Source organism: Nerophis lumbriciformis, linkage group LG25 (assembly GCF_033978685.3).
Source record: "Nerophis lumbriciformis linkage group LG25, RoL_Nlum_v2.1, whole genome shotgun sequence".
Lineage (NCBI taxonomy): Eukaryota > Metazoa > Chordata > Actinopteri > Syngnathiformes > Syngnathidae > Nerophis > Nerophis lumbriciformis.
Window position 1 is genome coordinate 37,672,138 of NC_084572.2, and position 24,435 is coordinate 37,696,572.

At 29.9% G+C, this 24,435-nt stretch overlaps 1 protein-coding gene across 1 annotated transcript; it reads left to right on the forward strand.

Annotated features, from left to right (window-relative positions):
• Window positions 1-1,183: 1,183 nt before the first annotated feature.
• Window positions 1,184-22,563, forward strand: LOC133622061 (uncharacterized). The gene is made up of 10 exons (XM_061984605.1): window positions 1,184-1,322; window positions 1,412-1,442; window positions 11,896-12,425; window positions 20,400-20,772; window positions 20,838-20,876; window positions 20,941-21,029; window positions 21,089-21,150; window positions 21,210-21,370; window positions 21,459-21,614; window positions 21,668-22,563. The coding sequence occupies exons 1-10, from the start codon at window positions 1,239-1,241 to the stop codon at window positions 22,030-22,032; spliced, it is 1,890 nt and encodes a 629-aa protein (XP_061840589.1). The 5' UTR covers window positions 1,184-1,238; the 3' UTR covers window positions 22,033-22,563.
• The last annotated feature ends 1,872 nt before the right edge of the window (window positions 22,564-24,435 follow it).

Here is a 24,435-nt window from a genome sequence, read left to right on the forward strand (position 1 = left end):
ATTAGCCATGTGAGCACCTTCATATCAAAGTCTGTTAGCATTAGCCATGTTAGCACCTTCAGTGTCTGTTAGCATTAGCCATGTGAGCACCTTCATATCAAAGTCTGTTAGCATTAGCCATGTTAGCACCTTCAGTGTCTGTTAGCATTAGCCATGTTAGCACTTTGACATCGACGTGTCTTTTAGCATTAGCCCTTTTAGCACCTTGACATCAAAGTGTCTGTTAGTATTAGCCATGTTAGCACCTTGATATCGAAGTCTGTTAGCATTAGCCATGTTAGCACTTTGACATTGACGTGTCTGTTAGCATTAGCCATGTTAGCACCTTGACATCGAGGTGTCTGTTAGCATTAGCCATGTTAGCACCTTGACATCGAAGTGTCTGTTAGCATTAGCCATGTTAGCACCTTGACACTGAAGTGTCTGTTAGCATTAGCCATGTTAGCACCTTGACATCGAGGTGTCTGTTAGTATTAGCCATGTTAGCGCCTTGACATCGACGTGTCTTTTAGCATTAGCCCTTTTAGCACCTTGACATCAAAGTGTCTGTTAGTATTAGCCATGTTAGCACCTTGACACTGAAGTGTCTGTTAGCATTAGCCATGTTAGCACCTTGACATCGAGGTGTCTGTTAACATTAGCCATGTTAGCACCTTGACATCGACGTGTCTGTTAGCATTAGCCATGTTAGCACCTTGATATCGAGGTGTCTGTTAGCATTAGCCATGTTAGCACCTTGATATCGAGGTGTCTGTTAGCATTAGCCATGTTAGCACCTTGATATCGAAGTCTGTTAACATTAGCCATGTTAGCATTAGCCATGTTAGCACCTTGACATCGACGTGTCTGTTAGCATTAGCCATGTTAGCACCTTGATATCGAAGTCTGTTAACATTAGCCATGTTAGCATTAGCCATGTTAGCACCTTTACATCGAAGTGTCTGTTACCGTGTTAATGTTGCCAATCAACCTAAAAAGAAGAAATTAATTAATGTCAAATATACGTGATGTTTGATATCGTAACTGTATGCGCATTAAGAAAATAAAGGTGCAGTGATGCCCCCTGGTGGAAGAAGCGAGCACAATCACAGTAAAGTTAATACAAAAAAAGGTGCAGTGACGCCCCCTGGTGGAAGATGCAAGCACAACCACAAGCAATCACCTTGATGAGCTTCAGCTGATAAGCACTTAAGTGACGTCACTTCCTTTTTTACGTCGTTAGCAAGTCTAAAAGAAAAATGTTTGCTAGCAAAATGTCAACAATCTTTATGGAAAGTTCTGCACTCTTTCTGCTCCTCTTTTGGACCTCCTGCCAAGCACAAGTAAGAACTTAGTTTCTTTGTGTTGCTCTGTGTAATATTAATACATGTTGTGTGTACTTATTGTGTTTATGTTCGTGTGTTGTGTTCAGATGCACGTGGAAGAAGCTGAACACACTTCAGGTCAGATGAAATAAAACTTATATTATTATCTTTTTTTTTTTTTTTTTTTTAAATAAAAAATATATTCAGACAGTTAATAAACTGAACTATTTGAATTTCATTTAAAGCTGATCTTAAATAAAAACATTTTGTGTTTAAATCATGACGTAACAAAATAAACTACATATCTAATCAAGACTACATAAAATATATCAAATGTGACTAAATATGTTAAATAGGACTAAATAAAATATATTAAATGTGACTAAATAAAATATATCAAATGTGACTAAATAAAATATACTAAATGTGACTAAAATATTCTAAATAAAAACATAGACAAATGTGCATAATTATTTTATGTCTAAATAAAATATGACTAAACAAATACAGTAAATTTGTCAAATATAATGAATGAGATGAAATATATTAAATGTGACTAAACTACAGTATATTCAATGTCTGAATAAAATAAATGTGACTAGATACATATATTAAACATGACTAAATAACTACAGTATATTAAATGTGACAAAATAAAATAAATGTAACAAAATAAGACATAAAATGTGACTAAACTAATTATTTTACATATGACAAAAAAAATCAAATATGACTTACCAAATATATTAATTTTTTAAAAATAGAATAAATGTGACTAAATATATTAAATGTGACTAAATAAAATATATTAAATGTGACTTAAATATACTAAATAAAAACAAACAAATGTGCATAATTATTTTACATGACTAAATAAAATGACTTAACAAATATAATACATTTGTCGAAAATATAATGAATGAGATGAAATATATTAAATGTGACTAAACTACAGTATATTAAATGTGACTAAATAAAATAAATGTAACTAAATAAAAGATATCAAATGTGACTAAACTATATATTATTTTTTTTTTTAAATAGAATAAATGTGACTAAATATATTAAATGTGACTAAATAAAATATATTAAATGTGACTTAAATATACTAAATAAAAACAAACAAATGTGCATAATTATTTTTACATGACTAAATAAAATGACTTAACAAATATAATACATTTGTCGAAAATATAATGAATGAGATGAAATATATTAAATGTGACTAAACTACAGTATATTAAATGTGACTAAATAAAATAAATGTAACTAAATAAAAGATATAAAATGTGACTAAACTATATATTAATTTTTTTTAAAATAGAATAAATGTGACTAAATATATTAAATGTGACTAAATAAAATATATTAAATGTGACTTAAATATACTAAATAAAAACAAACAAATGTGCATAATTATTTTACATGACTAAATAAAATGACTTAACAAATATAATACATTTGTCGAAAATATAATGAATGAGATGAAATATATTAAATGTGACTAAACTACAGTATATTAAATGTGACTAAATAAAATAAATGTAACTAAATAAAATATATAAAATGTGACTAAACTATATATTAATTTTTTTTTAAATAGAATAAATTTGACTAAATATATTAAATGTGACTAAATAAAATATATTAAATGTGACTTAAATATACTAAATAAAAACAAACAAATGTGCATAATTATTTTTACATGACTAAATAAAATGACTTAACAAATATAATACATTTGTCGAAAATATAATGAATGAGATGAAATATATTAAATGTGACTAAACTACAGTATATTAAATGTGACTAAATAAAATAAATGTAACTAAATAAAAGATATAAAATGTGACTAAACTAATTATTTTAGATATGAATAAATCAAATATGACTTAACAAATATATTACATTTTTCTAAAATATAATAAATCTGACTAACTATATAAACTGTTACTAAATAAAATATATTAAATGTGACTAAACTACAGTATATTCAATGTCTGAATAAAATAAATGTGACTAGATACATATATTAAACATGACTAAATAACTACAGTATATTAAATGTGACTAAATAAAATAAATGTAACAAAATAAGACATAAAATGTGACTAAACTAATTATTTTACATATGAAAAAAAAAAAATCAAATATGACTTACCAAATATATTAATTTTTTTTAAATAGAATAAATGTGACTAAATATATTAAATGTGACTAAATAAAATATATTAAATGTGACTTAAATATGCTAAATAAAAACAAACAAATGTGCATAATTATTTTACATGACTAAATAAAATGACTTAACAAATATAATACATTTGTCGAAAATATAATGAATGAGATGAAATATATTAAATGTGACTAAACTACAGTATATTAAATGTGACTAAATAAAATAAATGTAACTAAATAAAAGATATAAAATGTGACTAAACTATATATTATTTTTTTTTAAAATAGAATAAATGTGACTAAATATATTAAATGTGACTAAATAAAATATATTAAATGTGACTTAAATATACTAAATAAAAACAAACAAATGTGCATAATTATTTTTACATGACTAAATAAAATGACTTAACAAATATAATACATTTGTCGAAAATATAATGAATGAGATTAAATATATTAAATGTGACTAAACTACAGTATATTAAATGTGACTAAATAAAATAAATGTAACTAAATAAAAGATATAAAATGTGACTAAACTAATTATTTTAGATATGAATAAATCAAATATGACTTAACAAATATATTACATTTTTCTAAAATATAATAAATCTGACTAACTATATAAACTGTTACTAAATAAAATATATTAAATGTGACTAAACTACAGTATATTCAATGTCTGAATACAATAAATGTGACTAGATACATATATTAAACATGACTAAATAACTACAGTATATTAAATGTGACTAAATAAAATGTAACGAAATAAGACATAAAATGTGACTAAACTAATTATTTTACATATGACAAAAAAAATCAAATATGACTTACCAAATATATTAATTTTTTAAAAATAGAATAAATGTGACTAAATATATTAAATGTGACTAAATAAAATATATTAAATGTGACTTAAATATACTAAATAAAAACAAACAAATGTGCATAATTATTTTACATGACTAAATAAAATGACTTAACAAATATAATACATTTGTCGAAAATATAATGAATGAGATGAAATATATTAAATGTGACTAAACTACAGTATATTCAATGTCTGAATAAAATAAATGTGACTAGATACATATGTTAAACATGACTAAATAACTACAGTATATTAAATGTGACTAAATAAAATAAATGTAACAAAATAAGACATAAAATGTGACTAAACTAATTATTTTACATATGACAAAAAAAAAAAATCAAATATGACTTACCAAATATATTATTTTTTTTTAAATAGAATAAATGTGACTAAATATATTAAATGTGACTAAATAAAATATATTAAATGTGACTTAAATATACTAAATAAAAACAAACAAATGTGCATAATTATTTTTACATGACTAAATAAAATGACTTAACAAATATAATACATTTGTCAAATATAATGAATGAGATGAAATATATTAAATGTGACTAAACTACAGTATATTAAATGTGACTAAATAAAATAAATGTAACTAAATAAAAGATATAAAATGTGACTAAACTATATATTAATTTTTTTTAAAATAGAATAAATGACTAAATATATTAAATGTGACTAAATAAAATATATTAAATGTGACTTAAATATACTAAATAAAAACAAACAAATGTGCATAATTATTTTACATGACTAAATAAAATGACTTAACAAATATAATACATTTGTCGAAAATATAATGAATGAGATGAAATATATTAAATGTGACTAAACTACAGTATATTAAATGTGACTAAATAAAATAAATGTAACTAAATAAAAGATATAAAATGTGACTAAACTATATATTAATTTTTTTTTAAATAGAATAAATGACTAAATATATTAAATGTGACTAAATAAAATATATTAAATGTGACTTAAATATACTAAATAAAAACAAACAAATGTGCATAATTATTTTACATGACTAAATAAAATGACTTAACAAATATAATACATTTGTCGAAAATAAAATGAATGAGATGAAATATATTAAATGTGACTAAACTACAGTATATTAAATGTGACTAAATAAAATAAATGTAACTAAATAAAAGATATAAAATGTGACTAAACTAATTATTTTAGATATGAATAAATCAAATATGACTTAACAAATATATTACATTTTTCTAAAATATAATAAATCTGACTAACTATATAAACTGTTACTAAATAAAATATATTAAATGTGACTAAACTACAGTATATTCAATGTCTGAATAAAATAAATGTGACTAGATACATATGTTAAACATGACTAAATAACTACAGTATATTAAATGTGACTAAATAAAATAAATGTAACAAAATAAGACATAAAATGTGACTAAACTAATTATTTTACATATGACAAAAAAAAATCAAATATGACTTACCAAATATATTATTTTTTTTAAAATAGAATAAATGTGACTAAATATATTAAATGTGACTAAATAAAATATATTAAATGTGACTTAAATATGCTAAATAAAAACAAACAAATGTGCATAATTATTTTACATGACTAAATAAAATGACTTAACAAATATAATACATTTGTCGAAAATATAATGAATGAGATGAAATATATTAAATGTGACTAAACTACAGTATATTAAATGTGACTAAATAAAATAAATGTAACTAAATAAAAGATATAAAATGTGACTAAACTAATTATTTTAGATATGAATAAATCAAATATGACTTAACAAATATATTACATTTTTCTAAAATATAATAAATCTGACTAACTATATAAACTGTTACTAAATAAAATATATTAAATGTGACTAAAATATTCTAAATAAAAACATAGACAAATGTGCATAATTATTTTATGTCTAAATAAAATATGACTAAACAAATACAGTAAATTTGTCAAATATAATGAATGAGATGAAATATATTAAATGTGACTAAACTACAGTATATTCAATGTCTGAATAAAATAAATGTGACTAGATACATATATTAAACATGACTAAATAACGACAGTATATTAAATGTGACTAAATAAAATAAATGTAACAAAATAAGACATAAAATGTGACTAAACTAATTATTTTACATATGACAAAAAAAATAATCAAATATGACTTACCAAATATATTAATTTTAAAAAAATAGAATAAATGTGACTAAATATATTAAATGTGACTAAATAAAATATATTAAATGTGACTTAAATATACTAAATAAAAACAAACAAATGTGCATAATTATTTTGACATGACTAAATAAAATGACTTAACAAATATAATACATTTGTCGAAAATATAATGAATGAGATGAAATATATTAAATGTGACTAAACTACAGTATATTAAATGTGACTAAATAAAATAAATGTAACTAAATAAAAGATATAAAATGTGACTAAACTAATTATTTTAGATATGAATAAATCAAATATGACTTAACAAATATATTACATTTTTCTCAAATATAATAAATCTGACTAACTATATAAACTGTTACTAAATAAAATATATTAAATGTGACTAAAATATACTAAATAAAAACAAACAAATGTGCATAATTATTTTACATGATTAAATAAAATAAATATGATGACAAAAATATATTAAATTTGTCTACAATATATAAAATGTGACTAAATAAATATATTACATGTGACTAGATCACTACAGTATATTAAATGTGTCTAAATAAAAGTGATGAAATAAAATATATTAAATGTGACTAGGTAAATATATCAAACCTGACTAAATAACTACAGTATATTACATGTGATTAAAATAAATGTAACTAAATAAAAGATATAAAATGTGACTAAACTAATTATTTTACATATGACTAAATAAATTAAATTAAATATGACTTTAAAAAATATATATAAAATGTGTCTAAAATATAATAAATGTGACCAGATAAATATATCAAATGTGACTAAATAAAATATATTAAATGTGACTAAATATATTAAACATGACTAAACTACAGTATATTAAATGTGACTAAATAAAATAAATGTGACTACATATATTAAACATGACTAAACTACAGTATATTAAATGTGACTAAATAAAATAAATGTGACTACATATATTAAACATGACTAAACTACAGTATATTAAATGTGACTAAATAAAATAAATGTAACAAAATAAGACATAAAATGTGACTAAACTAATTATTTTACATATGACAAAAAAAAAAAATCAAATATGACTTACCAAATATATTAATTTTTTAAAAATAGAATAAATGTGACTAAATATATTAAATGTGACTAAATAAAATATATTAAATGTGACTTAAATATACTAAAAAACAAACAAATGTGCATAATTATTTTACATGACTAAATAAAATGACTAAACAAATATAATACATTTGTCGAAAATATAATGAATGAGATGAAATATATTAAATGTGACTAAACTACAGTATATTAAATGTGACTAAATAAAATAAATGTAACTAAATAAAATATATAAAATGTGACTAAACTATATATTAATTTTTTTTAAAATAGAATAAATGTGACTAAATATATTAAATGTGACTAAATAAAATATATTAAATGTGACTTAAATATACTAAATAAAAACAAACAAATGTGCATAATTATTTTACATGACTAAATAAAATGACTAAACAAATATAATACATTTGTAGAAAATATAATGAATGAGATGAAATATATTAAATGTGACTAAACTACAGTATATTAAATGTGACTAAATAAAATAAATGTAACTAAATAAAAGATATAAAATGTGACTAAACTAATTATTTTAGATATGAATAAATCAAATATGACTTAACAAATATATTACATTTTTCTAAAATATAATAAATCTGACTAACTATATAAACTGTTACTAAATAAAATATATTAAATGTGACTAAACTACAGTATATTCAATGTCTGAATAAAATAAATGTGACTAGATACATATATTAAACATGACTAAATAACTACAGTATATTAAATGTGACTAAATAAAATAAATGTAACAAAATAAGACATAAAATGTGACTAAACTAATTGTTTTACATATGACAAAAAAAAATCAAATATGACTTACCAAATATATTAATTTTTTAAAAATAGAATAAATGTGACTAAATATATTAAATGTGACTAAATAAAATATATTAAATGTGACTTAAATATACTAAATAAAAACAAACAAATGTGCATAATTATTTTTACATGACTAAATAAAATGACTTAACAAATATAATACATTTGTCGAAAATATAATGAATGAGATGAAATATATTAAATGTGACTAAACTACAGTATATTAAATGTGACTAAATAAAATAAATGTAACTAAATAAAAGATATAAAATGTGACTAAACTAATTATTTTAGATATGAATAAATCAAATATGACTTAACAAATATATTACATTTTTCTAAAATATAATAAATCTGACTAACTATATAAACTGTTACTAAATAAAATATATTAAATGTGACTAAAATATACTAAATAAAAACAAACAAATGTGCATAATTATTTTACATGATTAAATAAAATAAATATGATGACAAAAATATATTAAATTTGTCTAAAATATATAAAATGTGACTAAATAAATATATTAAATGTGACTAGATCACTACAGTATATTAAATGTGTCTAAATAAAAGATATAAAATGTGACTAAACTATTTATTTTACATATGACTAAATAAATTAAATTAAATATGACTTTAAAAAAAATATATAAAATGTGTCTAAAATATAATAAATGTGAGTGACCAGATAAATATATTAAATGTGACTAAATAAAATATATTGAATGTGACTAAATATATTAAACATGACTAAACTACAGTATATTAAATGTGACTAAATAAAATAAATGTGACTACATATATTAAACATGACTAAACTACAGTATATTAAATGTGACTAAATAAAATATATTTAAATGGAACTAAAATATACTAAATAAAAACAAACAAATGTGACTAAACTAATTATTTTACATATGACTAAATAAGATAACTAAACAAATATAATAAATGTGTCTAAAATATAATAAATGTGACTAAATATATTGAATGTGACTAGATAAATATATTAAATGTGACTAAATATATTAAACATGACAAAACTACAATATATTAAATGTGACTAAATAAAAACAGTATATTAAATGTGACTAAATATATTAAACATGATTAAATGTGACTGAAAAAAATATAATAAATGTGACTAAATATATTAAATATGACTAACTACAGCATATTAAATGTGACTAAGATATTAAATGTGACTAGTAAATATATTAAATATCACTAAATAACTACAGCATATTAAATGTGATTAAATGTAATAAATGTGACTAAATATATTAAATATGACTAAATAACTACAGCATATTAAATGTGACTAAATATTATAAATGTGACTAAATAAAACATATTAAATGTGACTAAATAACTACAGTATATTAAATGTGACTAAATATTATAAATGTGACTAAATAAAATATATTAAATGTGACTAAATAACTACAGTATATTAAATGTGACTAAATAAAATAAATGTGACTAAATATATTAAACATGATTAAATAACCCCAGTATATTAAGTGTGACTAAATAAAATAAATGACTAAATATATTAAACATGATTAAATAACCACAGTATATTAAATGTGACTAAATAAAATAAATTACTACATATATTAAACATGATTAAATAACCACAGTATATTAAAAGTGACTAAATATATTAAACATGATTAAATAACCACAGTATATTAAATGTGACTAAATAAAATAAATGACTACATATATTAAACATGATTAAATAACCACAGTATATTAAAAGTGACTAAATAAAAGTGACTAAATATATTAAACATGATTAAATAACCACAGTATATTAAATGTGACTAAATATATTAAACATGATTAAATAACCCCAGTATATTAAATGTGACTAAATAAAATAAATGACTAAATATATTTAACATGATTAAATAACCACAGTATATTAAGTGTGACTAAATAAAATAAATGACTAAATATATTAAACATGATTAAATAACCACAGTATATTAAATGTGACTAAATAAAATAAATTACTACATATATTAAACATGATTAAATAACCACAGTATATTAAAAGTGACTAAATATATTAAACATGATTAAATGTGACTAAATAAAATAAATGACTACATATATCAAACATGATTAAATAACCACAGTATATTAAAAGTGACTAAATAAAAGTGACTAAATATATTAAACATGATTAAATAACCACAGTATATTAAATGTGACTAAATAAGTGACTAAATATATTAAACATGATTAAATAACCCCAGTATATTAAATGTGACTAAATAAAATAAATGACTAAATATATTAAACATGATTAAATAACCACAGCATATTAAAAGTGACAAAATATATTAAACATGATTAAATAACCACAGTATATTAAATGTGACTAAATAAAATAAATGACTACATATATTAAACATGATTAAATAACCACAGTATATTAAAAGTGACTAAATAAAAGTGACTAAATATATTAAACATGATTAAATAACCACAGTATATTAAATGTGACTAAATAAGTGACTAAATATATTAAACATGATTAAATAACCCCAGTATATTAAATGTGACTAAATAAAATAAATGACTAAATATATTAAACATGATTAAATAACCACAGTATATTAAATGTGACTAAATAAAATAAATTACTACATATATTAAACATGATTAAATAACCACAGTATATTAAACGTGACTAAATATATTAAACATGATTAAATAACCACAGTATATTAAATGTGACTAAATAAAATAAATGACTAAATATATTAAACATGATTAAATAACCACAGCATATTAAAAGTGACAAAATATATTAAACATGATTAAATAACCACAGTATATTAAATGTGACTAAATAAAATAAATGACTACATATATTAAACATGATTAAATAACCACAGTATATTAAAAGTGACTAAATAAAAGTGACTAAATATATTAAACATGATTAAATAACCACAGTATATTAAATGTGACTAAATAAGTGACTAAATATATTAAACATGATTAAATAACCCCAGTATATTAAATGTGACTAAATAAAATAAATGACTAAATATATTAAACATGATTAAATAACCCCAGTATATTAAATGTGACTAAATAAAATAAATGACTAAATATATTAAACATGATTAAATAACCACAGTATATTAAATGTGACTAAATAAAATAAATGACTAAATATATTAAACATGATTAAATAACCACAGTATATTAAATGTGACTAAATAAAATAAATTACTACATATATTAAACATGATTAAATAACTACAGCATAATAAATGTGACTAAATATAATAAATTATAACTATATAAAATGTGAGTGAACAAAAGGTCATGACTAAAGTGTGAAAGACCTCCCTCAGGTGCACATGGCGAAGGGGGCGGGGCCTTCTTTGCGCTGAGGAGCTGCCACCAGCTGCTGCAAGGCGACAGCGGCGAGTTCTTCTCTCCAGACTACGTGTGCGCCAACCCGCCTCTGTGGTGCAACTGGACCATCCAGGTGGGTCCCGGCAAGCGGGTCCAGCTGCACCTGGAGGACCTGACCCCGGACGACGCCTGCAACCTGAAACAAGACCAGATCCACGTGGATGAGCCCGCCGGCCCCTCGGGGGCTCACAAGGTCCTGCAGAGGTGCTGGCGGGAGGCCAAGTACACGTCCTCGTCTCGGACCGTGCACGTGGTCCTGCTGATCGGGGGCTGGCCCGCTCAGAGCTACCGAGGCTTCTACGGCCGCTACCGGGCCTTTGGACCGCCTATGGCCTATCACCCGCAGGACGGCGTCCCAGAGACTGACCTGAGGTCCAAGTTGTCCCACGGCCTTGAGTTTGGAGAGACCACGGCGGGGGGACAACATCCTACATCGTCGTTTGTGGAGTGGACCATACGCGCTGAGGTGAGTGGACATGCTGGACCTGGTGGGGACACAAAGGTTCTGACAATATCTAGAAAAGACCACCAGGTGGCAGCCTTGCTCTTTACCTTTCCTTTGATGCCTTTTTACACTTCAACTTTTCATGGTTAAGATGGGACAGATCGCGTGATGCTAAGCTAACATGCTAACGCCAGGACTTTGTGCTTCTTTCTTGGAGCTGGCGTGTGGAATTGCAACTTTTTCACCGGCGTTGATGTGCCGCTTTCACCGAGATTGTTTGCGACGTAAACACGGAAGTGTGGCGCCGCTCAAATAGCAAGGAAAAAGAAAAGCGGTGCGCTGCCTATTTTGTGTCCTCTTCTACTGATTTGTTTTATTACTGCAATCGTACTTTGAGTTGAACACTGTTGAGAAAATGCTAAAATATCATAAATACTCTAAGTCTTTTAAAATAAATAAATTTGAACAAGGATGGGAACACAAATGCAAGGTTTTGAGAGGGAAAAAACACTTAAACATGTCTTTAATCTTAGAGGAACTGCACTTAAAAAAAAAAAAAAAAAAAAAAAAAAAAAGTATAATTCACAATCATCATGTAAGACAACACGTTTTTCCTTTTTTAATATTATAAACTAGCAAAAGTCAGTAAAATATTTAAATGAGTCGCTCCTTACCATCTATAAAGTGCGCTAAAAAACCTCCAAGGTTTTATATACACATAAGTATATATTTAATATATACATGATGTAAGTATATTTGTCATGTAGTAACATTCATAATAACAGGTAATATATATATGTAATGTAGTAACGTTCATAATAACATTTAATATATACATGATTTAAGTATATGTCATGTAGTAACATTCATAATAACATGTAATATATACATGATGTAAGTATATATGTCATGTAGTAACATTCATAATAACATGTAATATATACATGATGTAAGTATATATGTCTTGTAGTAACATTCATAATATGTAATATATACACGATGTAAGTATATATGTCATGTAGTAACATTCATAACATGCAATATATACATGATGTAAGTATATATGTCTTGTAGTAACATTCATAATAACATGTAATATATACACGATGTAAGTATATATGTCTTGTAGTAACATTCATAATATGTAATATATACACGATGTAAGTATATATGTCATGTAGTAACATTCATAACATGCAATATATACATGATGTAAGTATATATGTCTTGTAGTAACATTCATAATAACATGTAATATATACACGATGTAAGTATATATGTCTTGTAGTAACATTCATAATAACATGTAATATATAGATGATGTAAGTATATATGTCATGTAGTAACATTCATAATAACATGTAATATATACACGATGTAAGTATATATGTCTTGTAGTAACATTCATAACATGCAATATATACATGATGTAAGTATGTCATGTAGTAACATTCATAATAACATGTAATATATACATGATGTAAGTATATATGTCATGTAGTAACATTCATAATAACATGTAATATATACATGATGTAAGTATATGTCATGTAGTAACATTCATAATAACATGCAATATATACATGATGTAAGTATATATGTCATGTAGTAACATTCATAATAACATGTAATATATACATGATGTAAGTATATATGTCATGTAGTAACATTCATAATGACATGTAATATATACATGATGTAAGTATATATGTAGTATCTAGTAACATTCATAATATGTAATATATACATGATGTAAGTATATATGTCATGTAGTAACATTCATAATAACATGTAATATATACATGATGTAAGTATATATGTCATGTAGTAACATTCATAATAACATGTAATATACACATGATGTAAGTATATATGTCATGTAGTAACATTCATAATATGTAATATATACATGATGTAAGTATATATGTCATGTAGTAACATTCATATGTAATATATATATGATGTAAGTATATGTCATGTAGTAACATTCATAATAACATGTAATATATACATGATGTAAGTATATATGTCATGTAGTAACATTCATAATAACATGTAATATATACATGATGTAAGTATATGTCATGTAGTAACATTCATAATAACATGCAATATATACATGATGTAAGTATATATGTCATGTAGTAACATTCATAATAACATGTAATATATACATGATGTAAGTATATATGTCATGTAGTAACATTCATAACATGTAATATATACATGATGTAAGTATATATGTCATGTAGTAACATTCATAATAACATGCAATATATACATGATGTAAGTATATATGTCATGTAGTAACATTCATAATCACATGTAATATATACATGATGTAAGTATATGTCATGTAGTAACATTCATAATATGTAATATATACATGATGTAAGTATATGTCATGTAGTAACATTCATAATAACATGTAATATATAGATGATGTAAGTATATGTCATGTAGTAACATTCATAATAACATGTAATATATACATGATGTAAGTATATATATGTCATGTAGTAACATTCATAATAACATGTAATATATACATGATGTAAGTATATATGTCTTGTAGTAACATTCATAATAACATGTAATATATACATGATGTAAGTATATATGTCTTGTAGTAACATTCATAATAACATGTAATATATACATGATGTAAGTATATATGTCATGTAGTAACATTCATAATAACATGCAATATATACATGATGTAAGTATATATGTCATGTAGTAACATTCATAATAACATGTAATATATACATGATGTAAGTATACATGTCTTGTAGTAACATTCATAATAACATGTAATATATACATGATGTAAGTATATATGTAATGTAGTAACATTCATAATATGTAATATATACATGATGTAAGTATATGTCATGTAGTAACATTCATAATAACATGTAATATATACATGATGTAAGTATATGTCATGTAGTAAAATTCATAACATGTAATATATACATGATGTAAGTATATATGTCATGTAGTAACATTCATAATAACATGTAATATATACATGATGTAAGTATATATGTCTTGTAGTAACATTCATAATAACATGTAATATATACATGATGTAAGTATATGTCATGTAGTAAAATTCATAACATGTAATATATACATGATGTAAGTATATATGTCATGTAGTAACATTCATAATAACATGTAATATATACATGATGTAAGTATATATGTCATGTAGTAACATTCATAATAACATGTAATATATACATGATGTAAGTATATGTCATGTAGTAACATTCATAATGACATGTTATACATGATGTAAGTATATATGTCATGTAGTAACATTCATGACATGTAATATATACATGATGTAAGTATATATGTCATGTAGTAACATTCATAATGACATGTAATATATACATGATGTAAGTATATATGTAGTATCTAGTAACATTCATAATAACATGTAATATATACATGATGTAAGTATATATGTAGTATCTAGTAACATTCATAATAACATGTAATATATACATGATGTAAGTATATATGTCATGTAGTAACATTCATAATATGTAATATATACATGATGTAAGTATATATATGTCATGTAGTAACATACATAATAACATGTAATACATACATGATGTAAGTATATATGTCATGTAGTAACATTCATAATAACATGTAATATATACATGATGTAAGTATATATGTCATGTAGTAACATTCATAATAACATGTAATATATACATGATGTAAGTATATATGTCATGTAGTAACATTCATAATAACATGTAATATATACATGATGTAAGTATACATGTCTTGTAGTAACATTCATAATAACATGTAATATATACATGATGTAAGTATATATGTCATGTAGTAACATTCATATGTAATATATATATGATGTAAGTATATATGTCATGTAGTAACATTCATAATAACATGCAATATATACATGATGTAAGTATATATGTCATGTAGCAACATTCATAATAACATGTAATATATACATGATTTAAGTATATATGTCATGTAGTAACATTCATAATAACATGTAATATATACATGATGTAAGTATATATGTCATGTAGTAACATTCATAATAACATGTAATATATACATGATGTAAGTATATATGTCATGTAGTAACATTCATAATAACATGTAATATATACATGATGTAAGTATATATGTCATGTAGTAACATTCATATGTAATATATATATGATGTAAGTATATATGTCATGTAGTAACATTCATAATAACATGCAATATATACATGATGTAAGTATATATGTCATGTAGTAACATTCATAATAACATGTAATATATACATGATGTAAGTATATGTCATGTAGTAACATTCATAATAACATGTAATATATACATGATGTAAGTATATATGTCATGTAGTAACATTCATAATAACATGTAATATATACATGATGTAAGTATATATGTCATGTAGTAACATTCATAATAACATGTAATATATACATGATGTAAGTATATGTCATGTAGTAACATTCATAATAACATGTAATATATACATGATGTAAGTATATATGTCATGTAGTAACATTCATAATAACATGTAATATATACATGATGTAAGTATATATGTCATGTAGTAACATTCATATGTAATATATATATGATGTAAGTATATATGTCATGTAGTAACATTCATAATAACATGCAATATATACATGATGTAAGTATATATGTCATGTAGTAACATTCATAATAACATGCAATATATACATGATGTAAGTATATATGTCATGTAGCAACATTCATAACATGTAATATATACATGATTTAAGTATATATGTCATGTAGTAACATTCATAATATGTAATATATACATGATGTAAGTATATATGTCATGTAGTAGCATTCATAATAACATGTAATATATACATGATGTAAGTATATATGTCATGTAGTAACATTCATAATAACATGTAATATATACATGATGTAAGTATATATGTCATGTAGTAACATTCATAATAACATGTAATATATACATGATGTAAGTATATGTCATGTAGTAACATTCATAATAACATGTAATATATACATGATGTAAGTATATATGTCATGTAGTAACATTCATAATAACATGTAATACATACATGATGTAAGTATATAAGTCATGTAGTAACATTCATAATATGTAATATTTACATATTTTCATCATTTTAAGCACATGGCAATGTATTAATTTCACGTTTCCTTCAACAAGACTACTAATCATGGCACACTTGATGAGAGACAACAAAGACTACTTTGGGACAAATGATGATCCCAGAACCTGATATTTTTGAGCCTGAATATAAAGAGGAAGATCTACAAATTTTAGAAGCTGTGTGCTAAACAGATGCAGCTTTAGTGAAACACAAAGCATCATGTAGCATTATTGCTAAGTGCTAAACAAGATATACAAACATGATAAAAAAAAAAAATCACTTACTGTACAATGTCTGCTCTCACTGGGATAAAGACTGGTGGGATGTTTTATCTTCTCCTTTACATGAATCCAATCATAATCCTCATGAAGGGTTGAAAAATCCCCCCCCAGCATCTTTTTGTGTCTTTCTCGCCATCTGCGGGTCTAAGTGGTATGTCAAAGTTGACCAACTTGTGGGTTTATGTCTACGACCTTCTACTATCCAGGTGAGAGGCATGATTTATAATCTAGAATTAACTTTCACCAGCTCAGAGGCGATGCAGCGGCTCGATATGTGGACATAGCAGCATACGCTAGTGTCTCAAAGGGCTGCACAAGCCACGACAACATCCTCGGTTCAGAGCCCACAAAAGGGCAAGGAAAAACTCACAACCCAGTGGGATGTCAATGTGAATGACTATGAGAAACCTTGGAGAGGCTTGCTGATGTGGGGGACCCACCGTCCCCCCCCCCTTCCCTTCTAGGGGAGACCGGATGCAATGGACGTCGAGTGGGTCTAGCATAATATTGTGAAAGTCCAGTCCATAGTGGATCTAACATAATAGTGAGAGTCCAGTCCATAGTGGATCTAACATAATATTGTATAAGTCCAGTCCATAGTGGATCTAACATAATAGTGAGAGTACAGTCCATAGTGGATCTAACATAATATTGTATAAGTCCAGTCCATAGTGGATCTAACATAATAGTGAGAGTCCAGTCCATAGTGGTTCTAACATAATATTGTATAAGTCCAGTCCATAGTGGATCTAACATAATAGTGAGAGTCCAGTCCATAGTGGATCTAACATAATAGTGAGAGTCCAGTCCATAGTGGATCTAACATAATATTGTATAAGTCCAGTCCATAGTGGATCTAACATAATAGTGAGAGTCCAGTCCATAGTGGATCTAACATAATAGTGAGAGTCCAGTCCATAGTGGGTCTAACATAATATTGTATAAGTCCAGTCCATAGTGGATCTAACATAATAGTGAGAGTCCAGTCCATAGTGGATCTAACATAATATTGTATAAGTCCAGTCCATAGTGGATCTAACATAATAGTGAGAGTACAGTCCATAGTGGATCTAACATAATAGTGAGAGTCCAGTCCATAGTGGATCTAACATAATATTGTATAAGTCCAGTCCATAGTGGATCTAACATAATAGTGAGAGTCCAGTCCATTGTGGATCTAACATAATATTGTATAAGTCCAGTCCATAGTGGATCTAACATAATAGTGAGAGTACAGTCCATAGTGGATCTAACATAATATTGTATAAGTCCAGTCCATAGTGGATCTAACATAATAGTGAGAGTACAGTCCATAGTGGTTCTAACATAATATTGTATAAGTCCAGTCCATAGTGGATCTAACATAATAGTGAGAGTCCAGTCCATAGTGGATCTAACATAATATTGTATAAGTCCAGTCCATAGTGGATCTAACATAATAGTGAGAGTACAGTCCATAGTGGATCTAACATAATATTGTATAAGTCCAGTCCATAGTGGATCTAACATAATAGTGAGAGTACAGTCCATAGTGGTTCTAACATAATATTGTATAAGTCCAGTCCATAGTGGATCTAACATAATAGTGAGAGTCCAGTCCATAGTGGATCTAACATAATAGTGAGAGTCCAGTCCATAGTGGGTCTAACATAATATTGTATAAGTCCAGTCCATAGTGGATCTAACATAATAGTGAGAGTCCAGTCCATAGTGGATCTAACATAATATTGTATAAGTCCAGTCCATAGTGGATCTAACATAATAGTGAGAGTCCAGTCCATAGTGGATCTAACATAATATTGTATAAGTCCAGTCCATAGTGGATCTAACATAATAGTGAGAGTCCAGTCCATAGTGGATCTAACATAATATTGTATAAGTCCAGTCCATAGTGGATCTAACATAATAGTGAGAGTCCAGTCCATAGTGGATCTAACATAATAGTGAGAGTACAGTCCATAGTGGGGCCAGCAGGAGACCATCCCGAGCGGAGACGGGTCAGCAGCGCAGAGATGTCCCCAACCGATGCATAGGCGAGCGGTCCACCCCGGGTCCCGACTCTGGACAGCCAGCACTTCATCCATGGCTACCGGACCTGTACCCCCCCTCCACAAGGGAGGGAGGGGCAGAGGAGAAAAGAAACGGCAGATCAACTGGTCTAAAAAGGGAGTCTATTTAAAGGCTAAAGTATACAAATGAGTTTTAAGATGGGACTTAAATCTTAAAGTAAGATAAGTAAATCCAAAGTCTTGTGGGACTCTACCCACAGTCGGGTCCTTTTGTACCATCTTTCAAGCAGCTTAAGGTTACTTGGTGTCAGTCTTGTATAACAGATGAGAAGTAGCCAAAACACGCATCAATGTCTCCAAAACAAGACCCGGTGACCGCAGCCAAGCATAGTCAACTTCTTAGACGCTTTGAAGTCCTCAAGAATTCAAACCTACGGAGTGAATTTGTGTTTAAGATTCTTTGGGTCCTTTTTAGCAAGAATAATCAAAGAATTAAAATATTTTTCATGTCAGTCTCCGTCCTCAGAGAAGAACTTCTTGGCGGAGCCAACGTCGCCAACATCCGGCCACGGCATCTCCCGCTCGCAGAGAGGCGTCGCTCGCATGCTTTCTGACCTTCCAGCAGCCGAGCGTCCCCACGGGAGCCCGGCAACCAAACGCAGGGACGTGGACGAGGGCCCGGTACTCCCGGGAGACCACGCCAAGAATCAAGCCGCCGTGCGAGGGTTACTCGGAGACCATGAGGACGTGGCCTCGAAACGCAGAGAAGGCGCTGAAAACAAGGTGGCGGAATTGGACCGACCTGTCTCGCCCTCTGAAGAAGCTGGCGAGCAAAGTCCACCGCACCCCAACATGGTGGAACCGCTGTCAGACCTCCAGGGGAACCGTGAGTACAAACTACTGATTCACAAATATGGTGCAGAGTGAGAGGTCCTCCAAATCATTTTGTAGGGAACGTCCACAACGGTTCTGGAGTCCACGGGCCCAGTGGTGAGTTCATGTTGGACCACATCTTAGAAACCAAACCTAACAAGTACTGTCTCGTCGTCTGCAGACCATCTCTTTGAAGTGACTGTGGAGGTCCACTTCAGTCAGAACCAGGTCCAGACGGGCGGGTCCCTGATGAAGTCAGTCAAGGCTCTGGTACGTGGCCCGGGTCCACGGTTTTACATTTGTTGGCGTCTAACCAGGCGGTTCTGCAGGTTCTACAACATCTGAACGGGCTGGACGTCCCGCTCACGCTGACCTTTAAGAGAATCAAACGGTTGGTCCGAGAAGCTCCCTTCCTGCTTATGCAAAACGCTGAGTGGTGTTTGTGTCCAGGCTGCGAGCGGGAGAACTTCACATCATTTGGGTCAACACCGGCTCGGACAGCGAGAACCACCACGTCTACGCCAGCGTGCACTCAGACCTGCAGGGACTCGTCGGCGTCTCTCTGAAGGGGAACCAAAACAAGGCCGTCATCGCCTCGGTGTCCATCGCAGGTAGGGTCCGGCAGTCGTGTCATCAGAACCTAAAGACATAAATGCCAGAACTTTGGACTGGAACCGAAGCAGATTCATCATTTTGCAGACGTCAACGAGTGTGGGACCCAGTTGGCGCGGTGTGACGTCAATGCAGAATGTTCCGACCAATTTGGATCCTACTCCTGCCGCTGCAAAGCGGGCTTCAGGGACGAGTCTCATCCGGGTCCTGGCGGAACCGTCTGTGTCGAAGAGAAGGCGGAAGGTGACCATGAGAAAATGTTCAAGTGACACCTCACTATGTTGATTGTGGTTCAGGTACCAGTTCCGGCTGCACTGGAGGTCTGTCGGCCGAGACCAAGGGCGTGTACGTGGTCTTCTTCCTGCTCAGCGCCCTCATCGTCCTTCTGCTGGTGACCGCCTGCACCTTGTACCGCCGCCACCACCGGGGGGGCTTCTCGCTACGCTGCGGCAGCAAAGGCCACGCCTCTCAGCATTGCCGTGACGACGGCTACTCCAGCCCCGCCAACTCGGACCTTCCGCCGCCCCCGCCGCCTAGCAGGGGGCCTCGCGACGGTTGGGCCCCGCAGAGGGAGCGGCGCGCGGCGGTCGATGTGCCGCTGCTCCGCTTCGGCGCGCTGAGACCGTCCGACAGCTACACGCAGGCGGCCGGCAGGAGTTGACGTTTCTTTGGCTTTTGTGTTACCATGGTTACAAAGGTTTTTGGTGACCATGCCACCATTAGGTACGCATCCAAATAAAAGTTCCGTATTTGCCGCGATCAGGTCTTCATTGAACATACCGTTGCGCTTGTAGAAACTTCCAGAAGTGCAGGGAACACAAATGTTCTCCGGGGGGGGGGGGGGGGGGCGCTATGGGGCTTGTGAGACCCGAGGAGTCTATTAAAGAGTTTGGACTAACATGGTGCCCTGTCGCTGGGTGAGGAGCTTTTGACCTACCTGGCCATACTCTCTCTGATTGGTCAAAAGCCTGTCACATGATGACAGGGCGCCATGTTTGGGAGCGACAATGTTTGATGTTAACATACAGGAAGTAGTGAAGGACTAAAGAAAGGAATGAGAAGTGATGTCAGGTGCACCTAAAATTTAGACTTGTATTTTATTCAATAAATGTTACCTCGGGTGTACTAAATGTTTTGGTTGTGCCTAATACTTTGAAAAGTTTAGTGTAGTTTTTGTTGTGTGCACTCTAAGCTTAATAATCCTGCCTTTACTTCCTACACTTCCCGGTGTCCAACACATGTCGTCATATCCTGTGTCCCCCGCCCTTAAATTCCCCTTTCAATGGTTCCGTTATTGTCCTGCGACCTGAGCAACCAATACATGAGTTTTGGGACCTGTTAGGACCTTTTGTCGATGATAGGTTGTCCTCGAATATTCAGAGTAATTAGTGACGTAAGGTGTAGCGCAGCATCTTCCACTAGGGGGCGGTGGTGTCTACAAACTAGAGATGCGCGGATAGGCAATTATTTCATCCGCAACCGCGTCAGAAAGTCGTCAACCATCCGCCATCCACCCGATGTAACGTTTGATCAGAACTGCACCCGCCCACCATCCGCCCGTTGTTATATATCTAATATTAATAAAAAAAATTAAAAAAAGGGTGAAAACTATGCGAATTGCACCTTGTGCAGACAAGATGTTTCGATCGGACACGGAGGAATTAGCGATGTAAAAGACCACGTTGGGACAAAAAAACACAAGTCTAATGCCGTTGCTAGCGATACAAGTGGAAAACTTTCAACGTTTTTCGTCGCCCAAACAGATTCTTTGGATGTGATAAATGCCGAAGTTTTATTTACGGAGGCAATAATTGAGCATGGACTTCCAATCGCACTGGCTGATCACATGGGACAGTTAATAATGTAATGCAACCTTTAAAAATCATTACGCGGTGATCGCGATCCCAAAAATAAACTTTTCTTGCATGATAATGTCCAGAAAAATTCGCTTTATATTACTATAGAGTCCTTTTAACGAATGAGTTTGATGGTTTATCACAAACCTTAAATGAAAGAAGTCCTTTGTTCTCCTGCACCATGCATGCGCAATCCTGTCGGCTGTATTTCACAGCACGACATACTGTAAAAAGTGTTTATACTATTTATACTTTCAATTAACAAATTGAAGTCTTGTGAAAGGTTGACAGGATAACTGGCATTAACTGTCAAAATAATTTCAAACTATTGAAGTTAGCTTACAGAATAAACATGTCAATCAACCCATATGATTTTTGCTGTAATATTTTTGTTTTGAAAAGTCACTGTGACTGATAGAAAAGTGATGGTTTTAGCAACATTTTAACCTGTCTGAATGCTAATAGTCATTTTGCGTCGGGGGGCGAAGCCCTGAACCCTCCACCAGGACTTTGTCCTGGACCTACCGGGGCCTGCGGCCCTTGGACCCTGGCTACTAGGTTTTTCTGATTTAAAAGTTGGCAGGTATGGTGAGGTTATAAAGCTTTTGCCTGTTAAAGAAAGGAGAATGATCCAATGCACAGACATTCGCGTGCCACGCTGTCACGACCCAGACGCACACCAGTGCGCAATCATATGGGAGCCGCGCTGAGCGCACCTCCAAGCGCGTCTCGCTGCCGGCGACAGCCAGGTATGGGCCCACGCTCCAGCGCCATCCATTTTCAGGGCTAGTTGATTCGGCAGGTGGGTTGTTACACACTCCTTAGCGGGTTCCGACTTCCATGGCCACCGTCCTGCTCTCTATATCAACCAGGGTGAGCCCCACCCCTTTCATGAGCGCACTACGCGCGGAGTGACCCCTGTTACGCGCCCCCGGCAACAGGGGTGGCAAGCAGGTAAGCTGCGCGGGCGGAGCGCGCGGAGTGACCCATGTTACGAGGCCCCGGCCACGGGGGTGGCGGGCAGGTAAGCTGCTTACCTGCTGCGCGTGACGCCGGCCGCGGCGAAAGCGGACGAGGCGGGGTGTCGGTGCGGTGGGCGCGGTAGTGACCCTGGACGTGCGTCGGGCCCTTCTCGCGGATCGCCTCAGCTACGGCTCCTGGTGGGGCCCTCTCGGGGGAAGGGGCCTCGGTCCCGGACCCCGGCGAGG

Coding starts and splice junctions, on each gene's coding strand:
- LOC133622061 (XM_061984605.1), top strand. CDS start 1,239: ATGTTTGCTAGCAAAATGTCAACAATCTTTATGGAAAGTTCTGCACTC. Junction 21,030..21,088: donor TGAAGTCAGTCAAGGCTCTG/GTACGTGGCCCG, acceptor GCGGTTCTGCAG/GTTCTACAACATCTGAACGG. Junction 21,151..21,209: donor ACCTTTAAGAGAATCAAACG/GTTGGTCCGAGA, acceptor GTTTGTGTCCAG/GCTGCGAGCGGGAGAACTTC.